Here is a 24,452-nt window from a genome sequence, read left to right as displayed (position 1 = left end):
AGTTTTAGCCATGTCTTCTTCTTCTCATTCTCCAAAGTCTATTGAAAGTGAAGTAAAATCTTTGAAAACTCTTTTGAAAGAAGTATCACAAGCGGTACAATTAATTTCTTTTAGACAATTGGAGAATGAGAACAAAATCAATGAGATGGCTAAAGCTCAAGAAGAGAAATCACAAAAATCACAAAAAAAAAAAAAACTCATACTCATGCATCTAGGAGCAATGAGTCTCTAGGGGAGGGAAGCCTTAGAATTAATGACTACTACCAACCACCCCCTAGAAGGAATAGGCAAAGGGAGCAAGAGGTGCCAAGGGAAACTAGAGTAGACTTACCTCATTTTCATGGAAAAGAAAATGTAGAAATTTATCTAGATTGGGAAATGAAGGTAGAGCAACTCTTTGCTTGCCATAGGGTAAGTGAGGAACGTAAAGTACCCTTAGCCGCCCTTAGCTTCCAAGGGAATGCCATGTATTGGTGGACCTCTCTCGAAAGAGAAAGGCGTCTTCATAGGGAACCTCCCATTACATATTGGAATGACCTTAGGGGAGCCCTAAGACGCCGACACATACCTTCCTACTACCATAGGGAGTTGATGGACAAGCTCCAAAGACTCCAACAAAGAAACATGAGTGTGGAAGAGTATAGACAAAAAATGGAGCTCTACATGATGAGAGCCTCCATTAGAGAAGAGGAGGATACCACAATAGCTAGGTTCCTTAGTGGCCTATCACTTGAGATAAGAGATAGAGTGGAGCTCTTACCTTATCAAGACTTGAATGATTTGGTTCAACTTTGCATTAAAGTTGAGCAACAAATTTTACGCAAAACATCAAGTCAAAAGGTGAGCCCTTACTCTAACTTTTATCCCAAGAAAGAGTTTAGAAGGGAGGGTAGTACATCCAAAGAAAAACCAAAAGAACCTACCAAACCTTTTACCAAAGAAACCTCCACCCCACCCATCCGAGCTAGAGATGTCAAGTGTTTCAAGTGCTATGGAAGAGGACATGTGCAAGCACAATGTCCAAACCAAAGGACTTTGTTTCTTAAGGGTGTAGACGAGTACACTAGTGGCGAGGATGAGCCTAGTGAGAAAGAGGAGGGGGGGAGGATGAGAGGGTAGCTCCCCTAGAGGGAGAATTGCTTATGATTAGGAGAACCCTCAACAATCACCCTAGCACATCCATTGAAACACAAAGAGAGAACATATTTCATACAAGATGCAATGTTTTAGAAAACATATGCTCTCTCATTGTGGATAGTGGGTCTAGTTGCAATTGTTGTAGCGCTAGAATGGTGGAGAAGCTTAAGCTACAAGTAGTTCCTCACCCAAAACCTTATAAACTTCAATGGCTTAATGAAAATGGGGAACTACATGTAGACAAGCAAGTGGAAATCAAGTTTTCCATAGGGAACTACAAAGATAAGGTTTTATGTGATGTAGTACCTATGGAAGCTTGTCATATCTTATTAGGGAGACCATGGCAATTTGATAAGAAAACCTTGCATGATGGTCTCACTAACGAAATTTCCTTCACCCACAAGTATAAAAAGTTTGTACTTAGTCCTTTACCACATTCTCAAGTGGTAAAAGACCAAATACAAATGAAGCAAAAGAGGGATGAGGAAAACAAACAAAAAAGAGCGCTAGAAAAAGAGAAAATCCTTAGGGATAGGAAGGCGTGGGAGAAGAGTGTTCCTTCCCACAAGGTTGGTCAACAAGAAAAGCCTCTTGAAAACGTTTTTGAAAATTTGCTTCTTGTTGAACAACCAAGCCTTATCTTTTGTAAAGGAGCACTTACATGCACTGCCACAAGTAGTGAACTTATGAATTTACCTCCTCAAATAGAAAATCTTTTAAGTGAATTTAAAAATCTATTCTCCCATGAGGGACCCATTGGGCTTCCTCCTCTAAGGGGGATAGAACATCAAATTGACTTTATTCCGGGGGCAAGCCTACCAAATAGGCCTGCTTATAGAACCAACCCTGAGGAAACAAAGGAGATAGAATCACAAGTTCAAGACTTGTTGGAGAAGGGTTGGGTTCAAAAGAGCCTAAGCCCTTGTGCTGTACCTGTCTTGTTGGTGCCCAAAAAAGATGGAAAATGGCGCATGTGTTGTGATTGTCGAGCAATCAACAACATCACCATCAAGTATAGGCATCCAATCCCAAGGCTTGACGATATGCTTGATGAATTGCATGGGTCAACTCTATTCTCCAAAATTGACCTTAAAAGTGGATATCACCAAATTCGAATCAAGGAGGGTGATGAGTGGAAAACCGCTTTTAAGACCAAATTTGGATTATACGAGTGGTTGGTGATGCCCTTTGGGCTTACTAATGCCCCAAGTACATTCATGAGGCTTATGAATCACACCTTGAGGGATTGTATAGGTAAATATGTAGTAGTTTACTTTGATGATATTTTAGTATATAGTAAAACCCTAGAAGACCATCTAAGTCACCTTAGGGAAGTTCTTCTAGTTCTTAGGAAAAATAGTCTTTTTGCAAATAGGGATAAGTGTACCTTTGGTGTAGATAGTGTAGTCTTCTTAGGCTTCATAGTAAACAATAAGGGGGTGCATGTAGATCCCGAAAAAATCAAAGCCATCCGAGAGTGGCCAACTCCACAAAATGTAAGTGATGTAAGAAGTTTTCATGGGTTAGCTAGCTTTTATAGAAGGTTTGTCCCTAATTTTTCTAGCCTAGCATCTCCTTTGAATGAACTTGTTAAAAAAGATGTTGCATTTTGTTGGAATGAAAAGCATGAGCAAGCCTTTCAAAGGCTAAAAGCTCAACTCACCAATGCACTCATCCTATCTCTTCCAAATTTTTCCAAAACTTTTGAGATAGAGTGTGATGCATCGGGGGTAGGCATAGGTGCGGTTTTGTTGCAAGGTGGACACCCCATTGCTTATTTTAGTGAAAAACTCCATGGTGCCACCCTCAACTACCCCACCTATGACAAAGAGCTCTATGCTCTTGTGCGAGCCCTAAAGACTTGGGAACACTACCTTGTGTCCAAAGAATTTGTCATCCATAGTGATCACGAGTCTTTAAAATATTTAAAGGGCCAACACAAGCTCAACAAGAGACATGCTAAATGGATGGAATTTCTTGAACAATTTCCTTATGTAATCAAATACAAGAAAGGAAGCACCAATATAGTGGTCGATGCTCTTTCAAGACGGCATACACTCCTTTCAAAATTGGGTGCCCAAATTCTTGGATTTGACCACATAAGAGAGCTTTACCAAGACGATCAAGAACTCTCATCCATCTATGCCCAATGTCTACATAGAGCGCAAGGAGGTTACTATGTGTCCGAGGGATATCTTTTTAAAGAGGGAAAACTTTGCATTCCCCAAGGAACACATAGGAAACTCCTTGTCAAAGAATCACATGAGGGGGGACTCATGGGCCACTTTGGAGTTGATAAAACTCTAGATCTTTTAAAAGCAAAATTTTGTTGGCCACACGTGAGGAAAGATGTCCAACGAAATTGTTCTAGATGCATCTCATGTTTAAAAGCAAAGTCTAGAACAATGCCGCATGGACTCTACACCCCTTTGCCGATTGCAAATGCTCCTTGGGAAGACATTAGCATGGATTTCATTTTAGGACTTCCTAGGACTGCAAGAGGCCATGACTCTATCTTTGTGGTAGTGGACCGTTTTAGCAAAATGTCCCATTTTATTCCATGCCACAAAGTAGATGATGCTCAAAATATTTCTAAACTCTTCTTTAGAGAAGTGGTGAGACTCCATGGTCTCCCTAGAAGTATAGTGTCCGATAGAGATCCCAAGTTTATCAGCCACTTTTGGAAAACTCTTTGGGGTAAACTTGGAACAAGACTACAATTTTCAACTTCTTGTCATCCTCAAACGGATGGACAAACCGAAGTAGTCAATAGATCTCTTGGAACTATGCTTAGGGCTATCATGAAGGGCAGCCACAAATCTTGGGATGAGTACCTTCCCCATATTGAATTTGCTTACAATAGAGTAGTTCACAAGACTACTAATGCTTCTCCTTTTGAAGTAGTATATGGCTTTAATCCTCTCACACCCATGGATTTGATACCCCTTCCTAATCCACAAGATTTTGTGCATAAGGAAGGCGTAATCAAAGCTGAATTTGTAAAGAAAATGCATGAGAAGATTAAACTCCAAATACAACAACAAAATGAGAAGTACACAAAATACAACAATAAGGGGAAGAGAGAAATAATTTTTGAGGAAGGAGACTTAGTTTGGCTTCACCTTCACAAAGATAGATTTCCAACTCAAAGGAAGTCCAAACTAAGTCCCCGAGGTGATGGACCCTTTCAAGTCCTCAAGCGAGTCAACAACAATGCATATAAATTGGACCTACCTCTTGAATATGGAGTACATGACACTTTTAATATAATTGATCTTTCTCCATTTGTAGGTACCAATGACGATGACGAGCTGGATTTGAGGACAAATCCTTTCCAAGGGAGAGGGGATGATGGAAGAGGGCCAAGCACATCTAGCCATGGGAGCCAAAGCCCAAACCATGAAGAGCGTCTAGACCAAGAAGAGCGTCTAGCTACAAGGAAGGAGCGTCTAGGACGTGAAGAAGGGAGGCTACCCATGGAGCGTCTAGATGTGGAACTAGACCGTCTAGGTCCTCTCACAAGGTCAATGGCTAAGCATGTTCAAGCCCAAGTAAATGAAGCCACGGATGGAAGAGAGAAAGCTTTGTACATGTTGCATAAAGGCCCATTAGGGGTACTTAGTAATTAGAGTAGTGTAGAAAGCATATTTGAGTGAAACTTTCTAGAAGCTTTCTATGTGTGACCGGTCATGGCACATGGCTTATGATTTGCATTTCATTTGGTTTCCATTTCATTAGCTATTAGCTTAGCTTCTACGTCCAAATAGCCTATAAATAGGAAGGCTAACTCTTGTATTTTCCAAGTTTATTGTGAGTAAAGTTATGCTGCCATTTTGTGCTAAGCTTTGCTTCTCCCTAGAATTCTAGGCTCTAAACTTCATCTCCTTCACCTCTCCTTGGGTTGGCCGAACCTCTCTAGCTTCATACACATCATGCACCTTCAAGATCAACACCACTCTTAGGAGGATCTTGCTCACACACCTTCATAGCTTCCGCACCACTTTTTCTTACATGATTCAAGAAGACCTTCATGAAATGCCATCACTGCGGGTTGTTCACTTTCCCGACTCAAAGGACCGACAGCCCGAGAAGAGCCTTCGGCATCCTCGGCATCTATGATAGGGATATCATCAGCCAATGGCCTCTCCCTATCAAACCCCCTAGACACAGAAGAACATGAGGCAGCAGCCGAAAGAAAAGACATTGTTACCTCCAGGAAACTCTTCAACCAATACACAAGGAACGCAGGAATATCACTCGGCTGTCGGACTCTCGGAGCTAGTTCACGAATCACGTGAAGAAATCGGAGCCCACTCCCACTTCTATTTATAGGTGAGAGAAACGAGAAGGCGAAGCGTCAAAACGAATGCCCACCGTTGGATCCACACGCAATGAACGCGTGAGATCTTACCCAGCGGTCACATCCCACAGTACCACGCACACGCGCCTCGAGTACAAGCCAACGTACTCAACCTCAACCAACTGAAGGCTCACGGCAATTCGACTCTACGTTACATTTTAGCCAACTCACTTGAGCCTGGGGGCATATGTACTACCAGATGGCCGAAAGGCCGACTAGACCGACTAGACGACAAAACCGACTAGACGACAACAGGCGAAGCTAAACGCGTAATTAGGTATAAACAACCCAACTTAAATGATAAGCACGGTTAAGACACAATTGGGCCTTCGTTTGGACCCTAAAGCAGGCCCACAACGGCCATAACCCACCTAGAGCAGTATAAATAGCAGAAGAGGCACATCACCCAAGGTAACTATTCACTCCCCACTCTTCTGGTACTTAGCTCTCGGTCTGACTTGATCGTCGAAGTGTCTTCGCAGGTACTCCCCCCATCGTGTCCAAGCCAAAGATCCAGCTGGAAGAAGACCAACCGAAAGACCGACAAGACGAGAAGAACAACATAGGACATCATCAGAGGAAGTGTTTTGCAGGGTTCAGATCTTGTAGGAACAATATTAAAACACAAAAACAACAAGACAACTTGGAATAAAGATGAACAACTTGGAGAAAGAAGAACTCAAAAAGAAAAATGCAAAGAGATACTCATCTTTGAAGAACCATAGCTTTGATACCAAATGATGGCATTCCTTTGAGCTCTTCTTTGTGTTTTTGGTGATGAACTTGCGGAAGCTTGTGGAAGAGATGAAGCAAGGCCCTCCTAGGAGGTATGGGTGCCTTGTAGGTGCATGAGAGTGGGGAATTGGGGAGGTTCGGCCAGCCCCTTTGAAGGTGATGAAGTGAAGATTACAACCTAGATGACACAAATTTGGCAGCATAACAATACTCTATTCAATCTTAAAAAATACATGAGGTTGGCTCCCCCTTTTATAAGCTAAGGAGGACCATAAAGGTTAACCCTAATGATAAGCAAATGCAATCTAAATGAAATGCAAAAGAGTAGCACATGGAGCACATAGCACATGGAGCACATGGCACATGGGTGCACATGGCCCCCTAACTTGCACATGGACGTCCTAGATTAGTGGAGAGCTTCTAGAAACCGTAGCTAATCTAGGTTAACTCCTCCTTAATCCTAATTTGCAGAAATTAACAAAGGTTCCCAAGGCTATGCTATTTACACCACAATTAAGACTAAACTACACTTTGTTGGGCCTTCTTGGACGTCAACCTTCTTGGATGTCATCTCTCTTAGACGCTTCTTGTGTGGCCTAGACACTTCTTGTGGGTGCTCTCTATGCAAGGTTGGTCCTAGATGCTCTCTCGGTTGCCTTTCATGCAAGGTTGGTCCTAGACGCTCTTTTGGGTGTTGGGGCCTCTTCCATCATAAAGGCTTTGGTTGTTTAAAGTTAACACCAAAGCACTAGTCTCATTTCAACATGAAGAAGCAATGAATTAAAATAGAATATAACGTTAACAATAAATCCTTTCACATAACATAATCAAAACACATAACAAAAAAACATATTATTTCATAACTTTTGTGTGTGACTTTTTAACGGAGTAATTTTACTTTTTTTTAATTTTTTTTAATTTAAAAATAGTTAAATAATAACTTTTCCTTTTCTCTATATCATTATATAAAAATATATATCACGTGGTGAATTTTTTTAGTGCTATTTTTAAATTAGACAATTTTTATTTTTAATAAAGAAAAAATAATTTATTTATTTAATAAAATAAATAATCAAATAATTTTTCATTTTAAAATAACTAAATAACTTTTTAAAATAACAGCTATATAAATTTTTAATACTATTTTTATAAAATTATATATATACATATCTTAAATTATATTATTATTTTAATTATTTATTTATAAATGTAATAAAACTCTAAAAATAAAATAAAAACTATATATATATATTAATAAAATAAAAATATGAATAAAGAGAACAATCTCATGTGTTTTCGTTAGGTAGTAGTCACATATTCTTTAGAAAAATGTGAATAGAAAAATGTTTCTTTCACACCATATAAAAGAAAAGACTCCTAATTTACAATCTATTTTAATAATATATATTAATAAGTTATATTAAAATATGAAAGAAATGTAATTAAAATAACCATATAATGAACTCCCTTCTCACACAAGTTGGATTCGCTCTTCATATTCCTTAGCGTAATGTCACAGAAAGTTTTCTCGCAATTCTTCTTCTAGTTAGTCTAGTTTAGCTCGCGCCACCGCATCCTCTTCTTATTTCTCCACCATCCGCCGCAGCCTCCTCCTCGTCTTCTAAACCAGGTCACACCAACTCCTCCACGAGAGCATTCCGGCGACCCTTGGCAGATTCACGTGAACCACAAAAAGACTCCGACGATCCACCGCGTGACTTTGCTGTAAGTAACAAATATTGCACCCCTTGCTTCCTATTGGTTGAGCATTGCTGAAATATTGATTGAATGAATTTATGAAGTTATCAATTTTCTTATTCTGTTTTTGCTTGCCAGTAATTTCCCTTCTCTGTTTGTGTTTGGTGCGTGCCTATTATAATTGTTGGTATTACTGATTGTTGTTTATGCCAATTATTTTTGCCTGTTGATTTTCTTTTACTGATTGTTGGTCTGCTTACAGTTATTGTAGTTTTTTTACCTCTCCCAATATTTGTAATATGAATAAGTGTAATATGAATGTCGATTAGCATAAGAAGTTCCAAAGAGGGTTTTGTGGGTACAGTTGTATAGACAGAGGTTTAATAGGGCGGGTGCGGTTGGTAAAAATTGAGGCCAGTTATGAGTTTTTTTTTTCTTTTCAGAATGCTGGTTGGCTTAAACCGGTCGACCGGGCCATGTACCCATGTCTAGTTCAAATCCACAGTAATTTGGATTTTCAACTTTCCACGTCCTCAGCCTTAACTATGCTCAGTTTTGTTTATAGAATCCTTGTTTTTTTTTCTTCATATAAATACCACTCTCAATTTTCATAGGAATACTTATAGTTTATTTATTTATATGAATACTTGTAGTGACAGCGAGCACGAATGGTGGGAACATATTCACGCATAAGGTATGTGGTTGAGCACCTTTGTTCCATGTTGGAACTGAAACAAGTGCAAGCCATTATCACCAAAGCAGGCTTTCAAACCCACATTCCTTTCATTGACAGGTTAATATTCTTTTGTGCACTTTCTCCTACGGGAGACCTCTCCCATGCTCATTCCCTCTTCCTACAAACTTCTATGAACAACTCCTTCCTTTGCAACACTATGATTCGAGCCTTTGCCAAGTCTTCTTTCCCTCTTCAAGCTCTATACATCTACAGCCACATGCAGACCTCAAGTGTTGTATCTGACCATTTCACCTACAACTTTGTGCTCAAGGCTTGCTCTAGAGCATACAAGTTTGCCCAAGAATTTGGCAAGTGTGATGAGATCACTATTGCTTCCAAAGGGGGTGAAGTTCACTGTACTGTTCTCAAACTGGGGTTTGATCAAGACCCCTCTATTCAGAACTCTTTGCTCTATATGTACTCTCAATGTGGATTGGTCCATGTTGCCCAACACTTGTTTGATGAAATCAGTAGCAAAAGTTTGGTTTCTTGGAATATCATGATATCGGCATACCATCGTGTCAACAATTCTAAGTTAGCTGATTACCTTCTTGAATCGATGCCACTCAAGAATGTTGTTTCATGGAATACTGTCATTGGAAGGTACATTAGGTCAGGTGATATTGAGGGTGCCAGAAGGGTGTTCCAAGTTATGCCTGAGAGGGATGTTGTGTCCTGGAATACTATGATTGCTGGTTTTGTGTCCGTTAAGGATTATTCACGAGCATTGACACTGTTTTCTGAGATGCAAAATGCTGAAGTAAGACCCACTGAAGTGACGTTTATTTCAGTTCTGGGTGCCTGTGCAGAAACTGGTGCACTGGAAATGGGTAGCAAAATACACGAGTCTCTCAAAGTGTGTGAGCATAAGATTGAAGGGTATTTAGGAAACGCCCTTCTGAATATGTATTCTAAATGCGGGAATTTGAGTTCAGCTTGGGAGGTATTCAGTGGGATGAGGATAAAGACTAGGAGTTGTTGGAATGCTATGATTGTTGGTTTGGCTGTCCATGGTTACTGTGATGAAGCTCTGAATTTGTTTTCAGAGATGGAATGTGGGCTTGGTACTGTTAGGCCGAATCGAGTAACATTTGTTGGTGTTTTGATTGCTTGTAGTCATAAAGGTTTGGTAGATAAAGCAAGATGGTATTTTGATCATATGGTGAAGAAGTATAAAATTCTGCCCGAAATCAAGCATTATGGTTGCATGGTTGATCTTTTAAGTAGATTTGGTTTGCTGGAAGAGGCACATCAGATGATCACAAATTCTCCTTTCCAAAATAGAGCCATTTTGTGGAGAACATTGCTCGGTGCTTGTAGGACACAAGTGAACGTGGAACTGGCTAAGGTGTCATTCCAACAACTTGTCAAATTGAAAAGTCTAACAGATGGAGATTATGTGTTGTTATCTAACATTTATGCTGAAGCTGAGAGATGGGATGAGGTTGAGCGAGTAAGGAGTGAAATGATTGACTTGCATGTTTCTAAGAAAGTTGGACACAGCCAAATTGATATGACTGAATGTGATAAGCTTTCCTAAATAAACTATTTAACTCTTTTTTATACTGGATATTTCTTAGCTTTCTCATATTTATAATATTTTTTTAATAGAATTGTAGTGCTAAAGCATCACAATGTTCATTGACATCCCAACTATGTTGATACCACAATTAATGAAAATCATCTGCAGCTCCCCAGTATATGAAATAAAGGAGAAAAAAAATGGGAGACTAGACCAAAACCAACTACGAAGACCTATAACAAGGACGTTGAAGTCTATCTCTGAAAAAACAATAATTTAAAAGGAAGATACGTTCTCTCATCATGTACGGTACTGTGAACTAATACCAAAATTTACGTTAGATGATGATATTTATAGGTTATTATTATTCCGTGGGTATATTTTAAGTTATAAAAGTGTATTTCTCTTTACAGAGAGGAAGGAATGAAAAAAATCAATATTTATCTTTTGGCTTATTCATAGCTTTAATGACAGTTTGAGATATTTTAGAGCAGTGTAGCTTTTAGATTCCTAACAAAACCCATGTGAATTTCGGCGTTCAGTGATATCATATTACACTTCATTGTTATGGGTAAGTGAGAAAGAATATCCTGAACACCATTTGAAGTTGTGTACTTTAGAATAATTGGTACTCTTCAAATAACCTGTGTGTTTGTAGTAATTATTTTTTCATGATATGTTTCAAGAAATGGTGATGTTGTTGCATTGTGCTAGTGTTTTTTTTCTTTATAATCTGAAATAAGTATTATTTGGTAATAAAGGATAATCATTTTACTATGTCTAGGTCAAAGAGAATATGACTAGTGTACCCTCAATTATATGCAGGCTGACCAGAAAGATAGTTCCTTAGGGAAGCTTGAGAGAAGATAAATGGAAGAATATAACAAGAGCAGCATGAAGAAGGCAAGGCTGAACTCGTTGCTGACAAACTTGCTAGATGACCCAATACTTTCTGATGTTCCCAAGAACCCAACTTTGGCAGATGTTGACACTCTCATCAGCCTTGAATTGGGTAGTGCCATGCGCATTTCTGTCTTGAAATTGGATGGGTCTACACTTGGTAATATTCACCTTACTAATAAGTTTTGAAAAAAATTTAAATTGCGTGTTTAAAGTTCTGATTCACTAGTTTTTTTTTTTCTGGTGGTATAAGACGTGGCAGTGATGAATTCAGCAACAGTGAAGGATTTGAAACTTGTGATCAAGAGGAAGGTAAATGACATGGAACAATCTGGCATGGGTCACCGCCATATTTCTTGGTGAGTTACAGTCTTCTTTTTCTCTCTATTCCATCATCATTTCTCCTTTCTCAAAATGAGAAAAAAGTTAGTGAACTTCTTTACTGTGTTCCAGAAGTTATTGCTCATAACAATATCACTCTAGTCATTACGGGTAATTTTGTTAACAATTGTTGGAGATCCCACATCGACTAGAGATTAGAGCTTTTCATTGTATATAAGTGGGTGTAAACCTCAACTTTATGAGCCGGTTTTATGGGGTTGAGTTAGACTTAAAGTCCATTTCTTAATAACAATGGTGTGTAATATTTGATTAGATGGCAAAAGTTCATCTTGGGAAATCCTAATTCTGTGGAACTCTACATTTAAAAAACTTATGCATTTGCAGGAAACATGTGTGGGCAAATTATTGTTTGTCATGCCATAACAACAAGCTCCTAGATGATAATGATGCACTCCAAAATTTTGGTGTACGAAATAATTCTCAGGTATGTCCTTTGCATTCTGTGTTCAAATTTATTTTGTATATCTTCTCTGCTAACTTACTTTCTGGATTATTTTCCTTTTCCAATATTAGAATTTTACGTATTACATATCCTTAAAGGAATCGTTCTTCCTATGGCATTGATTTATTATGTTGATTATCATTATATTTATGTTCAAACAAGTCCGAAGAAAGGCTTTGATATTTTTTTTTTGTGTGAAAAATGATATGGTTCCCTTGCATCTTACTTTTTTACATTGTTAGTAAATGGTGCATGCCATTTCAAATAGAATTATATTGCTTAGTTTGTCCTACTCATTCTTTCTATGAAATGTAGAATTTGACTGTAAGAAGTTTCTGTTTATGCAGCTGCTATATTCTAACCGTCTTTTTTTTTTATTGTTATTTCTTTGTTGAACGTTATTTACAAAAATTCCTTAGTTTTTTCATCCCTTCTCCACTAATTGAATGATAACGTAGTGTAATTTAATGGTGATTTATTCTTGCGTAGGTTCAATTTGTACCCTTCGTCATGACAAAACAATCACGGAGGCATTCGAAGAGGAGAAAGCACCGTTTTTTTCATGGCCTTAATAAGCGTTCCTAATCAATCAAGTCCTTGCTGAGAAAAGTTTGAAGCGAGTTAATGCAGTTAGAGCTCGAGATTTAGTGTGTAACAAGTAGATCCAAGTATAAGGACTTTATATCCTAAAGTTTTGGGATTTGATTAATATTATTGTTGGGTGGTTAAGATTTAATTAGTAGATATTAGGATTTTATCATTTATTTAATTAGTTAGGATTTTATTAGGCTTTTGTCATTTATTTAATTAGTTAGGATTTTATTAGGATTTTATCATTTATTTAGTTAGGATTTTATTAGGATTTTATAATCTTTAGTACTCTATAAATAGAGTATTGAACTATATGAATAATATATGCAGTTTGTTTCTTTTTTTCAATTCTCTATCATTGTTCTTGTTCGTGGTATAATCGGAAGCCACCTAAAGGTTCCCTTTGTCCGTCCAAAGCATAATCGTTCTTCGAAATCTCTGCTTCTACACACTATCGTTCATAACAATTGGTATCAGCTAGGACCTTCCGGTACTTTTAATGGCAGATTTAACACGCTCCGCTCAAGCTGCTAAGGAGATGGAAGATCGAATCTCCCAAAGGATGGATAATAGGTTTCTGGAACTCGTGAATACGTTGAAGAAAACCTTGACTCTTTCTATAAAAAAAGACCATGCAGGAATTACTTACTCAATCTCAAGGAGAATGGCCACATGGCCTCTCCAATGACAACATGGGGTTTGATGCAATTGGCGATGATCCCATGGTTGAGTTGTTGCGTATACGACAAAAGACTTCAGTTGATGCCTATCATGAAGAGTTCAATTCAATCATTACAAGATTGAAGTTATCTGATGATCATATTCTAAGGTGCTTCCTTGGTGGATTAAAGAAAGAAATCCAGATGATAGTAAGAATGTTCCGACCTCAGTCTCTACAACATGCGTTTACCTTGGCCAAGACGTATGAAAGAGCTAATTCAAGCAATTCGATGGCCAAATTCCACAAGGGAGTCTTGGGTCCAGCACCAGTGCCTATATCGTCGTCTGCTTCAATCAATGTGGCCCCTAAACCCAAACCAACACACCACTTCCCACCGGAGTTCATAGTATAACGTAGGGCCAAAGACCTTTTGTGTTGAACCCTTCTCAATGGAGCATAGTAGGGTACACAAGAAATTACAGCTTCACGTCATGGAGATGGAGGAAGATGACTCATATGATAGTCCTCCCAGTGATGTGACTGAATTATTGCAAAGGAAGGAGCCACAAATCTCAGTCAACGCATTAACCATAGTGGTTGGGTTCAGAACTATGAGAATAGTTGGATATCATCAAAAACGACCTTTACATATTCTCATTGATAGTGGCAACACTCATAATCCATTGGATACCCAAATGGATAAAAAGTGCATAATTGATATAATTGCCCATTTGAATGTCATGGTAAGTTGGGCTCTACCATAAACCTTAAAACAATTAAGAGGGTTTTTGGGCTTAGCTGGATATTATAGAAGATTTGTCTGTGGGGTGTGACGTCATTGCTACACCTGATATGCTTAAGAAGGATAATTTCATTTGAAGACTAAGTACCATTGTTCCATTCTTGAGGGCAAGAATGTTGTTAAGGGGAGGGCATGGTTATATCCTAAAGTTTTGGGATTTGATTAATATTATTGTTGGGTTGTTAAGATTTAATTAGTAGATATTAGGATTTTATCATTTATTTAATTAGTTAGGATTTTATTAGGATTTTTTCATTTATTTAATTAGTTAGGATTTTATTAGGATTTTATCATTTATTTAGTTAGTTAGGATTTTATTAAGATTTTATAATCTTTAGTACTCTATAAATAGAGTATTGAACTATTATTTGAGATATGAATAATATATGTAGTTTGTTTCCTTTTCTCAATTCTCTATCATTGTTCTTGTTCTTGGTATAATCGGAAGCCACCTAAAGGTTCCATTTGTCCAAAGCCTAATCGTTCTTCGAAATCTCTTACGAAAGGACCTAGACGCTTCTACACACGATCGTTCATAACAAAGTATCAAGGAACAACATATAGTATTTGGCACCATTCGAAACACAGAGGGGCAGGACCCATATATCAATATAAACTAATTGTAAAGGCTGAGTATAAACTTCCCATTTATCAATATAAACTAACTGTAAAGGCTGAGTGTAGAGCCTCCTAATATAATCCCCATCCCAACAAATGGCTTCCTATACCCATCATTCTGTATCCATCATTTTTGAAAAAAAAAATCATTTTATCCCTTTTAAAAATACTTCCAGATTACTTTTTCTAGAATATTTCCGGAACATACTTTCCATAATAAATTTTATGAATTTCAGATTTACCATTTTGGAAATTAAAAAAATGTGTTCCAGAAAGGATATTCTGAAATGAATTTTTGCCTTCCAGATTTTCTATTTTCTATTCTGGAAACACACTTTACTTAAGAAACTCCTGAAAACATTTTTTGCTTATAGAATTTGATGGAGGAGGGCCAAGCACATCTAGCCAAGGCAGCCAAAGCCCAAACCATGAAGAGCGTCTAGACCAAGGAGAGCGTCTAGCTCCAAGGAATGAGCGTCTAGGACGTGAAGAAGGGAGGCTACCCATGGAGCGTCTAGATGTGGCACTAGATCGTCTAGGTCCTCTCACAAGATCAATGGCTAAGCATGTACAAGCACAAGTGGATGAAGCCACGGATGGAAGAGAGAAAGCCTTGTATATGTTGCATAAAGGCCCAATAGGGGTACTTAGTAGATAGGGTAGTGTAGAAAGCACATTTGAAGGAAACATTCTAGAACCTTGCTAGGTGTGACCGGTCATAGCACATGGCCTAAGCTTTGCATTTCATTTGGTTTACATTTCATTATGTATTAGCTTAAGATTCACGGCCATCTAGCTTATAAATAGGGAGGCCATCTCTTTGTATTGGCAAGTTTATTGTGAGTAAAGTTATGCTGCCCATTTGTGCTCAACTTTGCTTCTCCCTAGAATCCTAGGCTCTAAACTTCAATTCCTTCATCTTTTCCCTTGGGCTGGCCGAACCACCCAATAACCACACATAGCATGCACCTACAAGATCAACACCACTCCTAGGAGGATCTTGCTCACTTTCTTTCATTGCTTCCGCCCCATTACTCTACATTGATTCAAGAAGAACTTCATGAAATGCCATCAGAATTCCTATTTTGGAATCATCCAAAATTATCAAGGATAATTCTACTAGGAGTGTAGGAAGAAACACCCCTAACTGTAAAGGCTGAGTGTAGACGGTGGTGGATAAAAGAAAGGGAAGTTGATGTGCTTTACTTATAACACATACATCACAGAAAGCAGTTTGATCATCATACGAAATATTAGAATGTTTTTTTAACAACCTGATAGCTACAATGGTCGAGTCTAGCATGCCACAATTGAATAATTGGTTTTACATATTTAAAGGAAGTATAGTTTGCAGAAATAGCAAATGCACGTAGATTTGGAAAAATATATAATCCATCTTTAATTGTTCCTCGAAGTATATCTATTTTGTTTCTCGATGTTTAACATAGCACGAGTCAAAATAAAATTCAATGCTTACATTGTTATCGTGTGCAAATTTTGATAAGGTAATCAGATTTTTATCTTAGACATATGTAAGAGATTATTTAAAGCAAGTTTGGTTTGTGTGTGAGGTGAAACATAGTATACAAAACCAATATGTGATATAGGCATGCCTGTGCCATTACCCAATTTAACGTTCTCCATGCCAAAGTTGCTTGTTAGTGAAAACAAATTGATCATTGGTTATGTGGTGAGATACACCACTGTCTGGGTACCGAAGTGAATCGTCCAGCGTTGAGTGAGTGCTAAGAATTGAATAATCACAGTCTTCACTTACTTTAGATGAAAATTGGGAAACATTAGCCTGAAAGTTGGAAGAATTTGGTTGGTCATACCTGTGCCAACATTGGATTGCAGTGTGATCAAGCTTCCCACATAGTTGACATCGTGGTTTGTTGGTTTTCCAAGATGATGAAGTAAGAGGATTCCAAAAATTGCGTTGTAATGGTCGTGCACCAGAAAACTGAGAAGAATTATTGAAAGATGGTTGACGTGAAGGCATTCGTCCACCACGAGAAAAAGATTTGTTGAACATAGGACAAGTATAGTGAGACTGGAGATTATATGGTGCAACAGTCGTCATATTTGCTTGAAGGAGAGCATAATGAGAAAGTTTATGCTAGTCAAACCTTTCTTCTTGAGGAAGTAAGAGAGCCTCAATTTCATCCACAATGCATGGGTCTGTACGAGATGTGATAGCAGTGATGAATGAATCATTGTCTTCAGATAGCCCATCAAGAATGTTGTCAATATGGTTTTCCATAGAAACTGGAGCACCCATGGTTGCAAGAGTGTCAACTGATTTCTTTGTGTCAAGAAGATAAGAGGAGATGAATCTGTCGTACTTGGGAGTCTTTAATTGAAGTTTGATCCTTTTGATTTTGACCGGTGTATGAGAAGCATAATAAGTCTCAAGACGAAACCATATCCGAGTGAATAATGTAAACTTACCCATCTTAATGAGAACAAAATATGTCATGGAAGCAACTAACCACACTACAATGAGTTGCTGCTGATATTGAAGAAATTCCATAGAGATAGTTTGATTGGGTTGATCATCAGAATTGAGATATCTGGATGGGACATTCTTGCCTTCAAGAAACTGCATGACCACGAGACGATCTTTGAGCCATAGTATACACAATATGTAGTTGTAGATTTGTGATCGTCTATATCATTACCCCATATGAAGTTAGAGTTATTACTCTGTTAAACGAGTAAATCATGATGCATAGTCCCTTTGAGGTAGCGTAAGTGTTTAACAACTTTCTAGTGATGCTCTTGGAGAGTATGCATGAACTAACCTACTTTGTTAACCACAAAAAACAGTTCTGGTCGCGTGATAAGGATGTATTGAAGGGCACCTAGACTGATATATGAAATGCAATTCTTGGAATCCTCCCACTTCGTCATCTTGGAAAACCAACAAACGACGATGTTAACTCTGTGAGAAGTTTGGTCACACTGCAGTCCAATGTTGGCACAAGTATGACCAACCAAATTCTTCCAACTTTTAGGCTAATGTTTCTCAATTTTCATCTACAAAAAGTGAAGATTGTGATTCTTCAATTTTTGGCACACACCCAACGCTGGATGATCCACTCTAGTACCCAAACAATGGTGTATCTCATCACGTAACCAATGATAATTCTGTTTTCACTGACAAACAACTCTATCATGGCAAAGTTAAACTGGGTAATGACAGATGTATGCCTATATTATGAAAAATGTTGTCTAAAACCCGTATCCGGTGTTTGGTCTATCCTCAGGCTCTCCAAAAATATCATTGTTTATTTGTTGACATGTAGGTGATCTGTCCTTGTAATCGTTGGTTAAGTGATTAATTTTTTTATTATTGTAACTGTACTAGCACGGTTGATCAGTCACCTAGACTCGGTCAGTATTACAGATCATCTGATCGTTCACTTGTGATAATAAAGGCCGCGAGGTAGTACATAACCGACCGATCCATGGCGACGAGTCATGGATTGACCAAGTCAGCAAGGCTAACCCATAATTAAAGGTTATTTAGTGCAACCCTAAACACGAATCAATCTCTTAATCCGGCCCACTAGCGAAGGTCCAGTAAGGTAATATAAATAGCGCAGATTCCAAGAATTAGGGACGTCATTATCTACAGTGCTCTGGCAACCGAGAGTCGAATTCTTTACTGACTTGATCGTCGGAACGCCTTCTGCAGGTACCATCCAAGTCTGTGTTCCCGAGCGACCGCGAGACGGGACGAAAAAGGGAGGAAAGGTAGTGAGAAAAGAGGATCGAAGGCTGAAGTGACTGACAAACAAGGTGCATCGAGCAAAAGTTCTCTTGGCCCCACGGTGGACGCCAATTGTTCTCGTTCGGGTATTGAAGCCCAAAGAACAATTATTTTCATTACAAAAGTTAATGAAAATAGGAATTATTCTGACTGGTACCTCAAGTATAGAAATATATTTATTTAATTAAACCTTTTCATATATATATACTAATTATTTAAATGTGATATTTTAAAGAATAATTTAAATGCAATACAATATTAAACTAATCCAAGTCAGTTCAACTCGATTAAAATATAATATGAATTTAGAAAATATTTTATTTGAAAATGAAATAAGAAAATGTTAGTCTTCAGATTTCATAGATTATGTGCATGTGAATTAAAGTCTTGAAAAATTAGGTGGAATAGAAGTTGAGAACTAAAAACGTAATTATATTTGTTTATAGAAAAGAAAAAGTGTTAGTGAAAAATAAAAAAAAAAGAAAAAAGGAATTTTGGTGAAGTTAAGGTGCATATATGGCCGCACCAACCAGTTTATATTCCTTTCCCTATTTTTCACTCTCACCACAAACTGCCCATAATAAGCAATATCAAGAAACAAAACATGGAACACAATGTGATCCACTTATTTTGTCACAACATCTTTTTAAATATATTATTCAACTTCATCTAACAACACCACCCTATTTAGCTTCTACCAGAAAACTAAATATATATATTCTGAAACCCAAGAGACTTCTACCTTTTTACAATATGCTCTTGGGAATTCTCTGTCTTCAATACGTGAAGGAAGCAGCTGTTTCAATGTTCTGCAAAAGAGGAAAAAAAGAAGTTGAAAATGTGGGTGATTTTATTTTACTTACTCCATTACATTCTAAAGCACAATGTTGAGAGCAAATATTATTCAAATGTTGTTTCCTTGATCAGTAGTTTAGTGAATACATGCTGGTTGCTTATTGAATATTGACACTATTAATCTTGCTTAAAAATGCATCACTTCTTCATAGGAGTTGGTTTAAATTAACGACGTTAAAAGCAATTTATAGTCATTATCTCAACGGACTTAACCAAACCTCGTTTGTTCCTCTGCTTCTAGTGGGATGACACAAGTACATTTTACACGTTGACATTTGAAAAACACGTTAACACAAAAGAGGCCTCTCTATGTCAAACTCACTCTCTAAACAGTCTCCATTTGGTAGTCCTTCCTTCCCTTTTGCCCAGAGAACTAAGTAGAGCCCAGTGAACATCAGAAACATGCCTCCAATGCTACAATGAAGTGTTTGTGATAAGAAATAAATACTTCACTATAAATGGGAATACAGTCTGCAAAAGTCAGAAGCTACACACAATAGTTGGGAATCTTAGTCATGTACCTTCCAATACTTACTCTTTCTTCAAGTTTAATAACTGAGAAAATTAGAGAGCACACTGTACCAATGGGGCTGAACATGGAGACAAACACTGGCCCTCTTTTCTTCAGTGCCCAACCGTTGAAACTCAGGCATATTCCACCCACTGCACCTGCCTGTGCATTCACATTTTTTAGTTAACATCCATCACAATGAAAATATAAAAACTTCAAACATAGTTGGTAGAAACTACCATACATTATTCTTGCAAATATTTCCCTATACCATGCTTTGCTGAGTAATAATGTGACAGTTTAGAGATAAATTACTCAACCCAATTTACAAATGGCCTCACATTATCTTTGTAAACATGTTACTTGACAACATGCTTTACTAAGTAATACATTATATTTGTAACAAAACATATGCACCTTTAGTGTTGCTTTTCAAAATTTGGAGATTCAAACCAATTCCTATAAAATGATGAGACAAGGGAATAATTACCAGAATAAAATAGCCAATTAAATCTCCAGAGCTCGCCAGTAGCCGCCCAGCTTTCGGCCTGTGGTTATCAAGTTCCTGAACGATTGTAGTCATGAATGCCCCAATCAAGGACGTTATTGCACCCAAGGACATCGGTGCCGGAAAATCTCCAAGAGTAAAAGCCTGCAAGAACAACAATTTTTGTTAAGTTATGGAATTGAGTAGATTTGAGTCCGCTTCCATATTTGATAACAAGTTACCTGCAGAACGACGTTGCTCGACAAAGTCACGACTGCAACCACGAGATAGAAGCAACCGATCATCTTTTGTATGTTAAAGATATAACCTGATGGAGTCGTTGATAGTTGAAGTGTGGAATTTTTCTCGGGTGCACTAGTAGAAATGCTTTGCATTATGCTCATTGTGAAAGCTCCCAAAACACACAGCACTGTTCCCAATATTTTTACTCTGCTGTACTGATTTTTTAAGTTCACTTTCTCTAACCTGCCCAATACAGAATTTCCAGTTGATTACCGAAGGGGTAATTAGTTGAAGGTGCATTGTTGGAGCATTAAGCATTTTCCTTATCAACATTTTTCTTTTCTAACAAAATAGTTGTGTATGTGCCTAGCTGTTTTTGCAGATTATTACATTCATCATTTTGGGAATTATTTAAAGTTATAATAAAAGTACCAAAAGTCAAGTAAAATAAGATTACCCAAAAGCCCATGCAATGATGAAGATAAGACCCGGGGCAATGTTTGGCATAGCAGTTCCCATTGCTGGCGAAGTTAGATTGATTCCTTTGAGGAATAAATACTGGAAGACCAGTCTGTGTAACAATGCCAGTATAAAGAAAAACAAAAATGGTGTATCAGATTTTAGAAATCGAAACAACCGATCACAGGACATAAATACACTATAAATAACACTCCCAAATTTTTGTTTCATCTTTCTTCTCCATAAATAACTATTAAAATACATTAATTCTATTCGAGAAATAGAAACATTTGTGAAAAAGGAAATTAAATTAGATTTGCTTACCCTCCAAACGATAGAAACAATAGCTGTGTAATGAACTTGAAATCACAATTCTTGGGCCACTTACTCCTGCAATGTGTCCCATCCAAACTGAATATATAAAGCAAAAAAGAAGAAGCATTTGTATGATTTAGTTAGAAGTGGAGGCAGAGAGAAAGAACCTTTCAAAACAAAAGGAAACGGGGAACAGAATAAGGAATGTGGCCAAAGAAGTCAAAATGATGATGGTAAGAGAGCTGAAGCCTAATGACATGGAATAACTCATCAACACAGCATTCCCTGCATATATAAATTGGACTCCAACCAATCCTCCAATTATTGCCACATTTTCGATGCATCCCTTATTTATCTTTTCCCCCATCTTCCTGTTTTCCTCCGACCAAATTGATCAAAACTGTTCTCTCTTCATTCTCTTCTGCGTTTTCTCAACACAATTCCTCTCCAATTGTGCTTCCAAAGTCAGATTGCATTTGCCTCTTATGCTAAATGCTCCATTCATCACATGTTTGAACCAAGCCAACCTTCACGATGCTTGTGCCCATACCAACCTTATCTCTCTATGGCTACACCTGTTTATTACTGCTCAGTTTTCCGGTACATAAATAGTGATGATTGGTTGGTTGGCATTAATATGCTTCTTTTTTCTAAATCTAGTTTCCTTTTACTATTTAACAGATGAAAGAGAAATTTTCATAGATATTTGTAAAACTTCAATTAACTCTATATGTGATGCAATGAACGGCGTGGAAGTGAGTTCGAATAACCTAGAATCTGAAAAATCAAAATAAATTGAACTTAGATTAGGGTTCCAATAAATTAATTACAATAAAGTAATTCACAAAATGCCTACCCGTCTTCATTGTAAAAGAACAGAGTGAGAAGATATTAGAAAAACTCTTTCAATCTTCTATTCGTAACTCAAGGCATCACAGAAATATCAGACCAGATTTTTGTTGATTGGATTTAGTCATTAGGTGGATTTTTTTATGAGAAACCTAACTACAATTAAGGCTCACAAGGAATTCATGAGTACTGTCTATTATCCCATTAAACGAGCTTGTGAAAATCTAAAGGAATTTTCTATGGGGATGGGGTTCCAATGGAAGAAATGTGATTTGTGTCTCTTGGAAAAATGTGTGTGCAGCTCGCGAGGACAGAGGTCTTAGGATTATAGACTTAAGGACTTTCAATTTGGCGTTACTCGGTAAATGGGTATGGCGTTTAGGGTCAGATAAGGGTGATTTGTGGAAGGAGATTATTGATTCCAAGTACGGGGGTGGAGAAGTCTGAGGGAGGGAGGGAAAGACAACAAAGACTCTCTTTGGTGGAAAGATTTGAGGGAGGTCTGGAGCTTGGAGGGTTGGGGCTGGAATTTCGAAGAAGCCATAATCTGGAAGGTGGGTAATGGGAAGAAAGTTTTGTTTTGGGAAGATAATTGGGTGGGGAGTGGGATTTTGAGACGGTTTTCCCGAGGTTGTTTTCCTTGAGTCTGTCAAAAGCTTATGTGGTGGCAGCATTCGGGGGATGGAACAACGGAATGTGGGTTTGGAATTTTGTCTGGAGAAGGAATCTATTTGAATGGGAGAAACAAATAGCGGGACTAGTTTCTCAAGAAGTACAAGGTGTGAGTTTTGACTTGGGTATACAGTTAAATCAACATACCTCTGTCTAAGGGAGGATGGAGTAGGGGAGAACGGGATGGTGTTTAAAATTTTTTGGATGAGTAAAGCCACACCTATTGCACTAGTTACGGCTTGAAGGGTGTTGGAAAACTAGCTAGCCACTAAGACTAACCTGGAAAGGTGCAGAATCACGGTTGCAAGTTCTACGTGTAGTCTTTGCGGGGTTGAGGAGGAGACTAGTACCCATTTGTTATTTGAGTGTAGAGTTGTTTGGTTATTGTGGAACCACTGTTGTGTATGGCTGGACATGCAGAGCATGTTTCACAACGTGCCATTGCTAAATATTTCCCAGTTTAGGATGAGGTGAATGAGGTTTGAGGAGTGATTTGGATCGCAGTAGTCAACGAGGTTTGGAAGCATAGAAATAGGGTAATTTTTAAAGGGGGAGCAGTAGATGTTCTGAAAGTTTTTGCTTTGGTTCAATTAAAGGTTTGGTCTTGGGTTACATCCAAGTCACAGTCTACGCATTTTTCCTTTTCTGTTTGGTGCATAGATCTTGTACCTGAGTGGAGAGATGGGGCCCAGGCACGGTCGGTTGACGTAGTATAACTGTTGATGTGTCGATCTTCCTCTTCTTCGGTCGGTCGTTCCTTTTTGGTGTCTCCTTCGGTCGGGCGGGGGAGGGTACCTGCGAAGGCACTCCGACGCTCAACTGAGTGAGAGATTCTAAGTGTGATTCAGTAAGTGGATGAAAAACGTACCTTTCTTTGGCTTGAGCATAGTATTTATAGAATTGCCTAATGAGCTTTTTGTCCCTTGGATTCAAGATGGTTGTGGACAAGTCTTGCTAGGTATTCACCGGGATACCCGGGGAATATATCTTTTCTAAGCACGTTCTCCTTGTTTTTCGGAGGTGTATCTTAACCACCTTAGCTTGCCACATTTTTCGGAGGTGTATCTTAACCACCTTACCTTGTTACATAAATGGCCTTATATTTATTATGCATTCGGTCGGTCGGCCACGTGTGTTCGTCCGGTGCCTACCAGTACACTTGTCCCCTAGGCTCGAGGTGAATAAAAGCCAAAGAGTCGTAATGATTGTTGGGGTTTCTGAGGTGTCAGACATTAAAGATAATGGTATGATGGGACGTTCGCTTTTTGTCGAAGGCGACGGAGATGGATCTTACGGTGTAGGTTAAGTGACGATTCGACTTCCGGCTGATAGAGGCCGTAGGATGAACGCACATCTAACGGATGAGAGGGATAAGGAAATGCTGTAAATAGCGCTCTCATTTGGAGGGATACCACATTTCTTTGAATTCGGCATCTGAGTCGCTCCGATTGCCGAGTCCATATTGCGAGTTGTGTTGCTGTACGATCTGTAATTGCCGACCGACTGTTGATTTGTGAACGAAAGGTTAGTTATGTCGTCTCAACTTTCTTCAAATAGAATAGTTAGTATAGAGTCGAGCGAGAGTGGGGAGTCATCTTCCGGTAGTAGCGAAAGTACTAGTGGGTCTATGGGTCCGACTTATGACTGGGTTGATATTGCTGTTAGAAATACCGCTACGACGC

At 38.2% G+C, this 24,452-nt stretch overlaps 2 protein-coding genes and 1 pseudogene across 6 annotated transcripts; 2 read left to right on the top strand and 1 right to left on the bottom strand.

The window, feature by feature from the left end:
- The first annotated feature begins 7,815 nt into the window (after positions 1-7,815).
- Positions 7,816-10,219, top strand: LOC150028966 (pentatricopeptide repeat-containing protein At5g15300 pseudogene; annotated as a pseudogene). The gene is made up of 2 exons (XR_016518410.1): positions 7,816-7,957; positions 8,584-10,219. The product of XR_016518410.1 is annotated as a pentatricopeptide repeat-containing protein At5g15300 pseudogene (transcript).
- Positions 7,817-12,871, top strand: LOC137810502 (Ubiquitin-like superfamily protein). Of its 3 annotated transcripts, none has more exons than XM_068611826.2 (5): positions 7,817-7,957; positions 11,014-11,248; positions 11,342-11,447; positions 11,815-11,914; positions 12,422-12,871. In XM_068611826.2, exons 2-5 carry the CDS (start codon positions 11,059-11,061, stop codon positions 12,515-12,517), a joined length of 492 nt encoding a protein of 163 aa, XP_068467927.1. In that variant the 5' UTR covers positions 7,817-7,957; positions 11,014-11,058; the 3' UTR covers positions 12,518-12,871. The 3 variants fall into 3 exon arrangements, with proteins under 3 accessions (XP_068467927.1, XP_068467929.1, XP_068467928.1); XM_068611828.2 differs by lacking the exon at positions 7,817-7,957 and adding an exon at positions 9,881-10,014; XM_068611827.2 differs by lacking the exon at positions 7,817-7,957 and adding an exon at positions 10,371-10,492.
- Positions 12,872-18,871: 6,000 nt separating this feature from the next.
- Positions 18,872-22,731, bottom strand: LOC137810501 (WAT1-related protein At5g47470). 2 transcript variants are annotated; one of them, XM_090298187.1, is made up of 9 exons: positions 22,106-22,731; positions 21,417-22,026; positions 21,259-21,324; positions 20,933-21,046; positions 20,475-20,718; positions 20,236-20,397; positions 19,756-19,907; positions 19,453-19,648; positions 18,872-19,188 (listed from the first exon to the last, which is right to left on the bottom strand). In XM_090298187.1, the coding sequence occupies exons 2-8, from the start codon at positions 21,614-21,616 to the stop codon at positions 19,522-19,524; spliced, it is 1,065 nt and encodes a 354-aa protein (XP_090154313.1). In that variant the 5' UTR covers positions 21,617-22,026; positions 22,106-22,731; the 3' UTR covers positions 18,872-19,188; positions 19,453-19,521. The 2 variants fall into 2 exon arrangements, with proteins under 2 accessions (XP_090154313.1, XP_068467917.1); XM_068611816.1 differs by having other exon boundaries at positions 19,557-19,648.
- Positions 22,732-24,452: the final 1,721 nt, after the last annotated feature.

Source organism: Phaseolus vulgaris, chromosome 2, assembly GCF_051622355.1.
Source record: "Phaseolus vulgaris cultivar YP4 chromosome 2, ASM5162235v1, whole genome shotgun sequence".
Taxonomy (NCBI): Eukaryota; Viridiplantae; Streptophyta; class Magnoliopsida; order Fabales; family Fabaceae; genus Phaseolus; species Phaseolus vulgaris.
Note: the sequence above shows the minus strand (reverse complement) of the source record. Positions and strands in the feature narration are given on the sequence as shown.

Coding starts and splice junctions, on each gene's coding strand:
- LOC137810502 (XM_068611826.2), top strand. CDS start 11,059: ATGGAAGAATATAACAAGAGCAGCATGAAGAAGGCAAGGCTGAACTCG. Junction 11,249..11,341: donor ATTGGATGGGTCTACACTTG/GTAATATTCACC, acceptor TGGTGGTATAAG/ACGTGGCAGTGATGAATTCA. Junction 11,915..12,421: donor GTGTACGAAATAATTCTCAG/GTATGTCCTTTG, acceptor ATTCTTGCGTAG/GTTCAATTTGTACCCTTCGT.
- LOC137810501 (XM_090298187.1), bottom strand. CDS start 21,616: ATGGGGGAAAAGATAAATAAGGGATGCATCGAAAATGTGGCAATAATT. Junction 21,325..21,416: donor GTTTCCTTTTGTTTTGAAAG/GTTCTTTCTCTC, acceptor GACACATTGCAG/GAGTAAGTGGCCCAAGAATT. Junction 19,649..19,755: donor GAAAGAGTAAGTATTGGAAG/GTACATGACTAA, acceptor ACTTCATTGTAG/CATTGGAGGCATGTTTCTGA.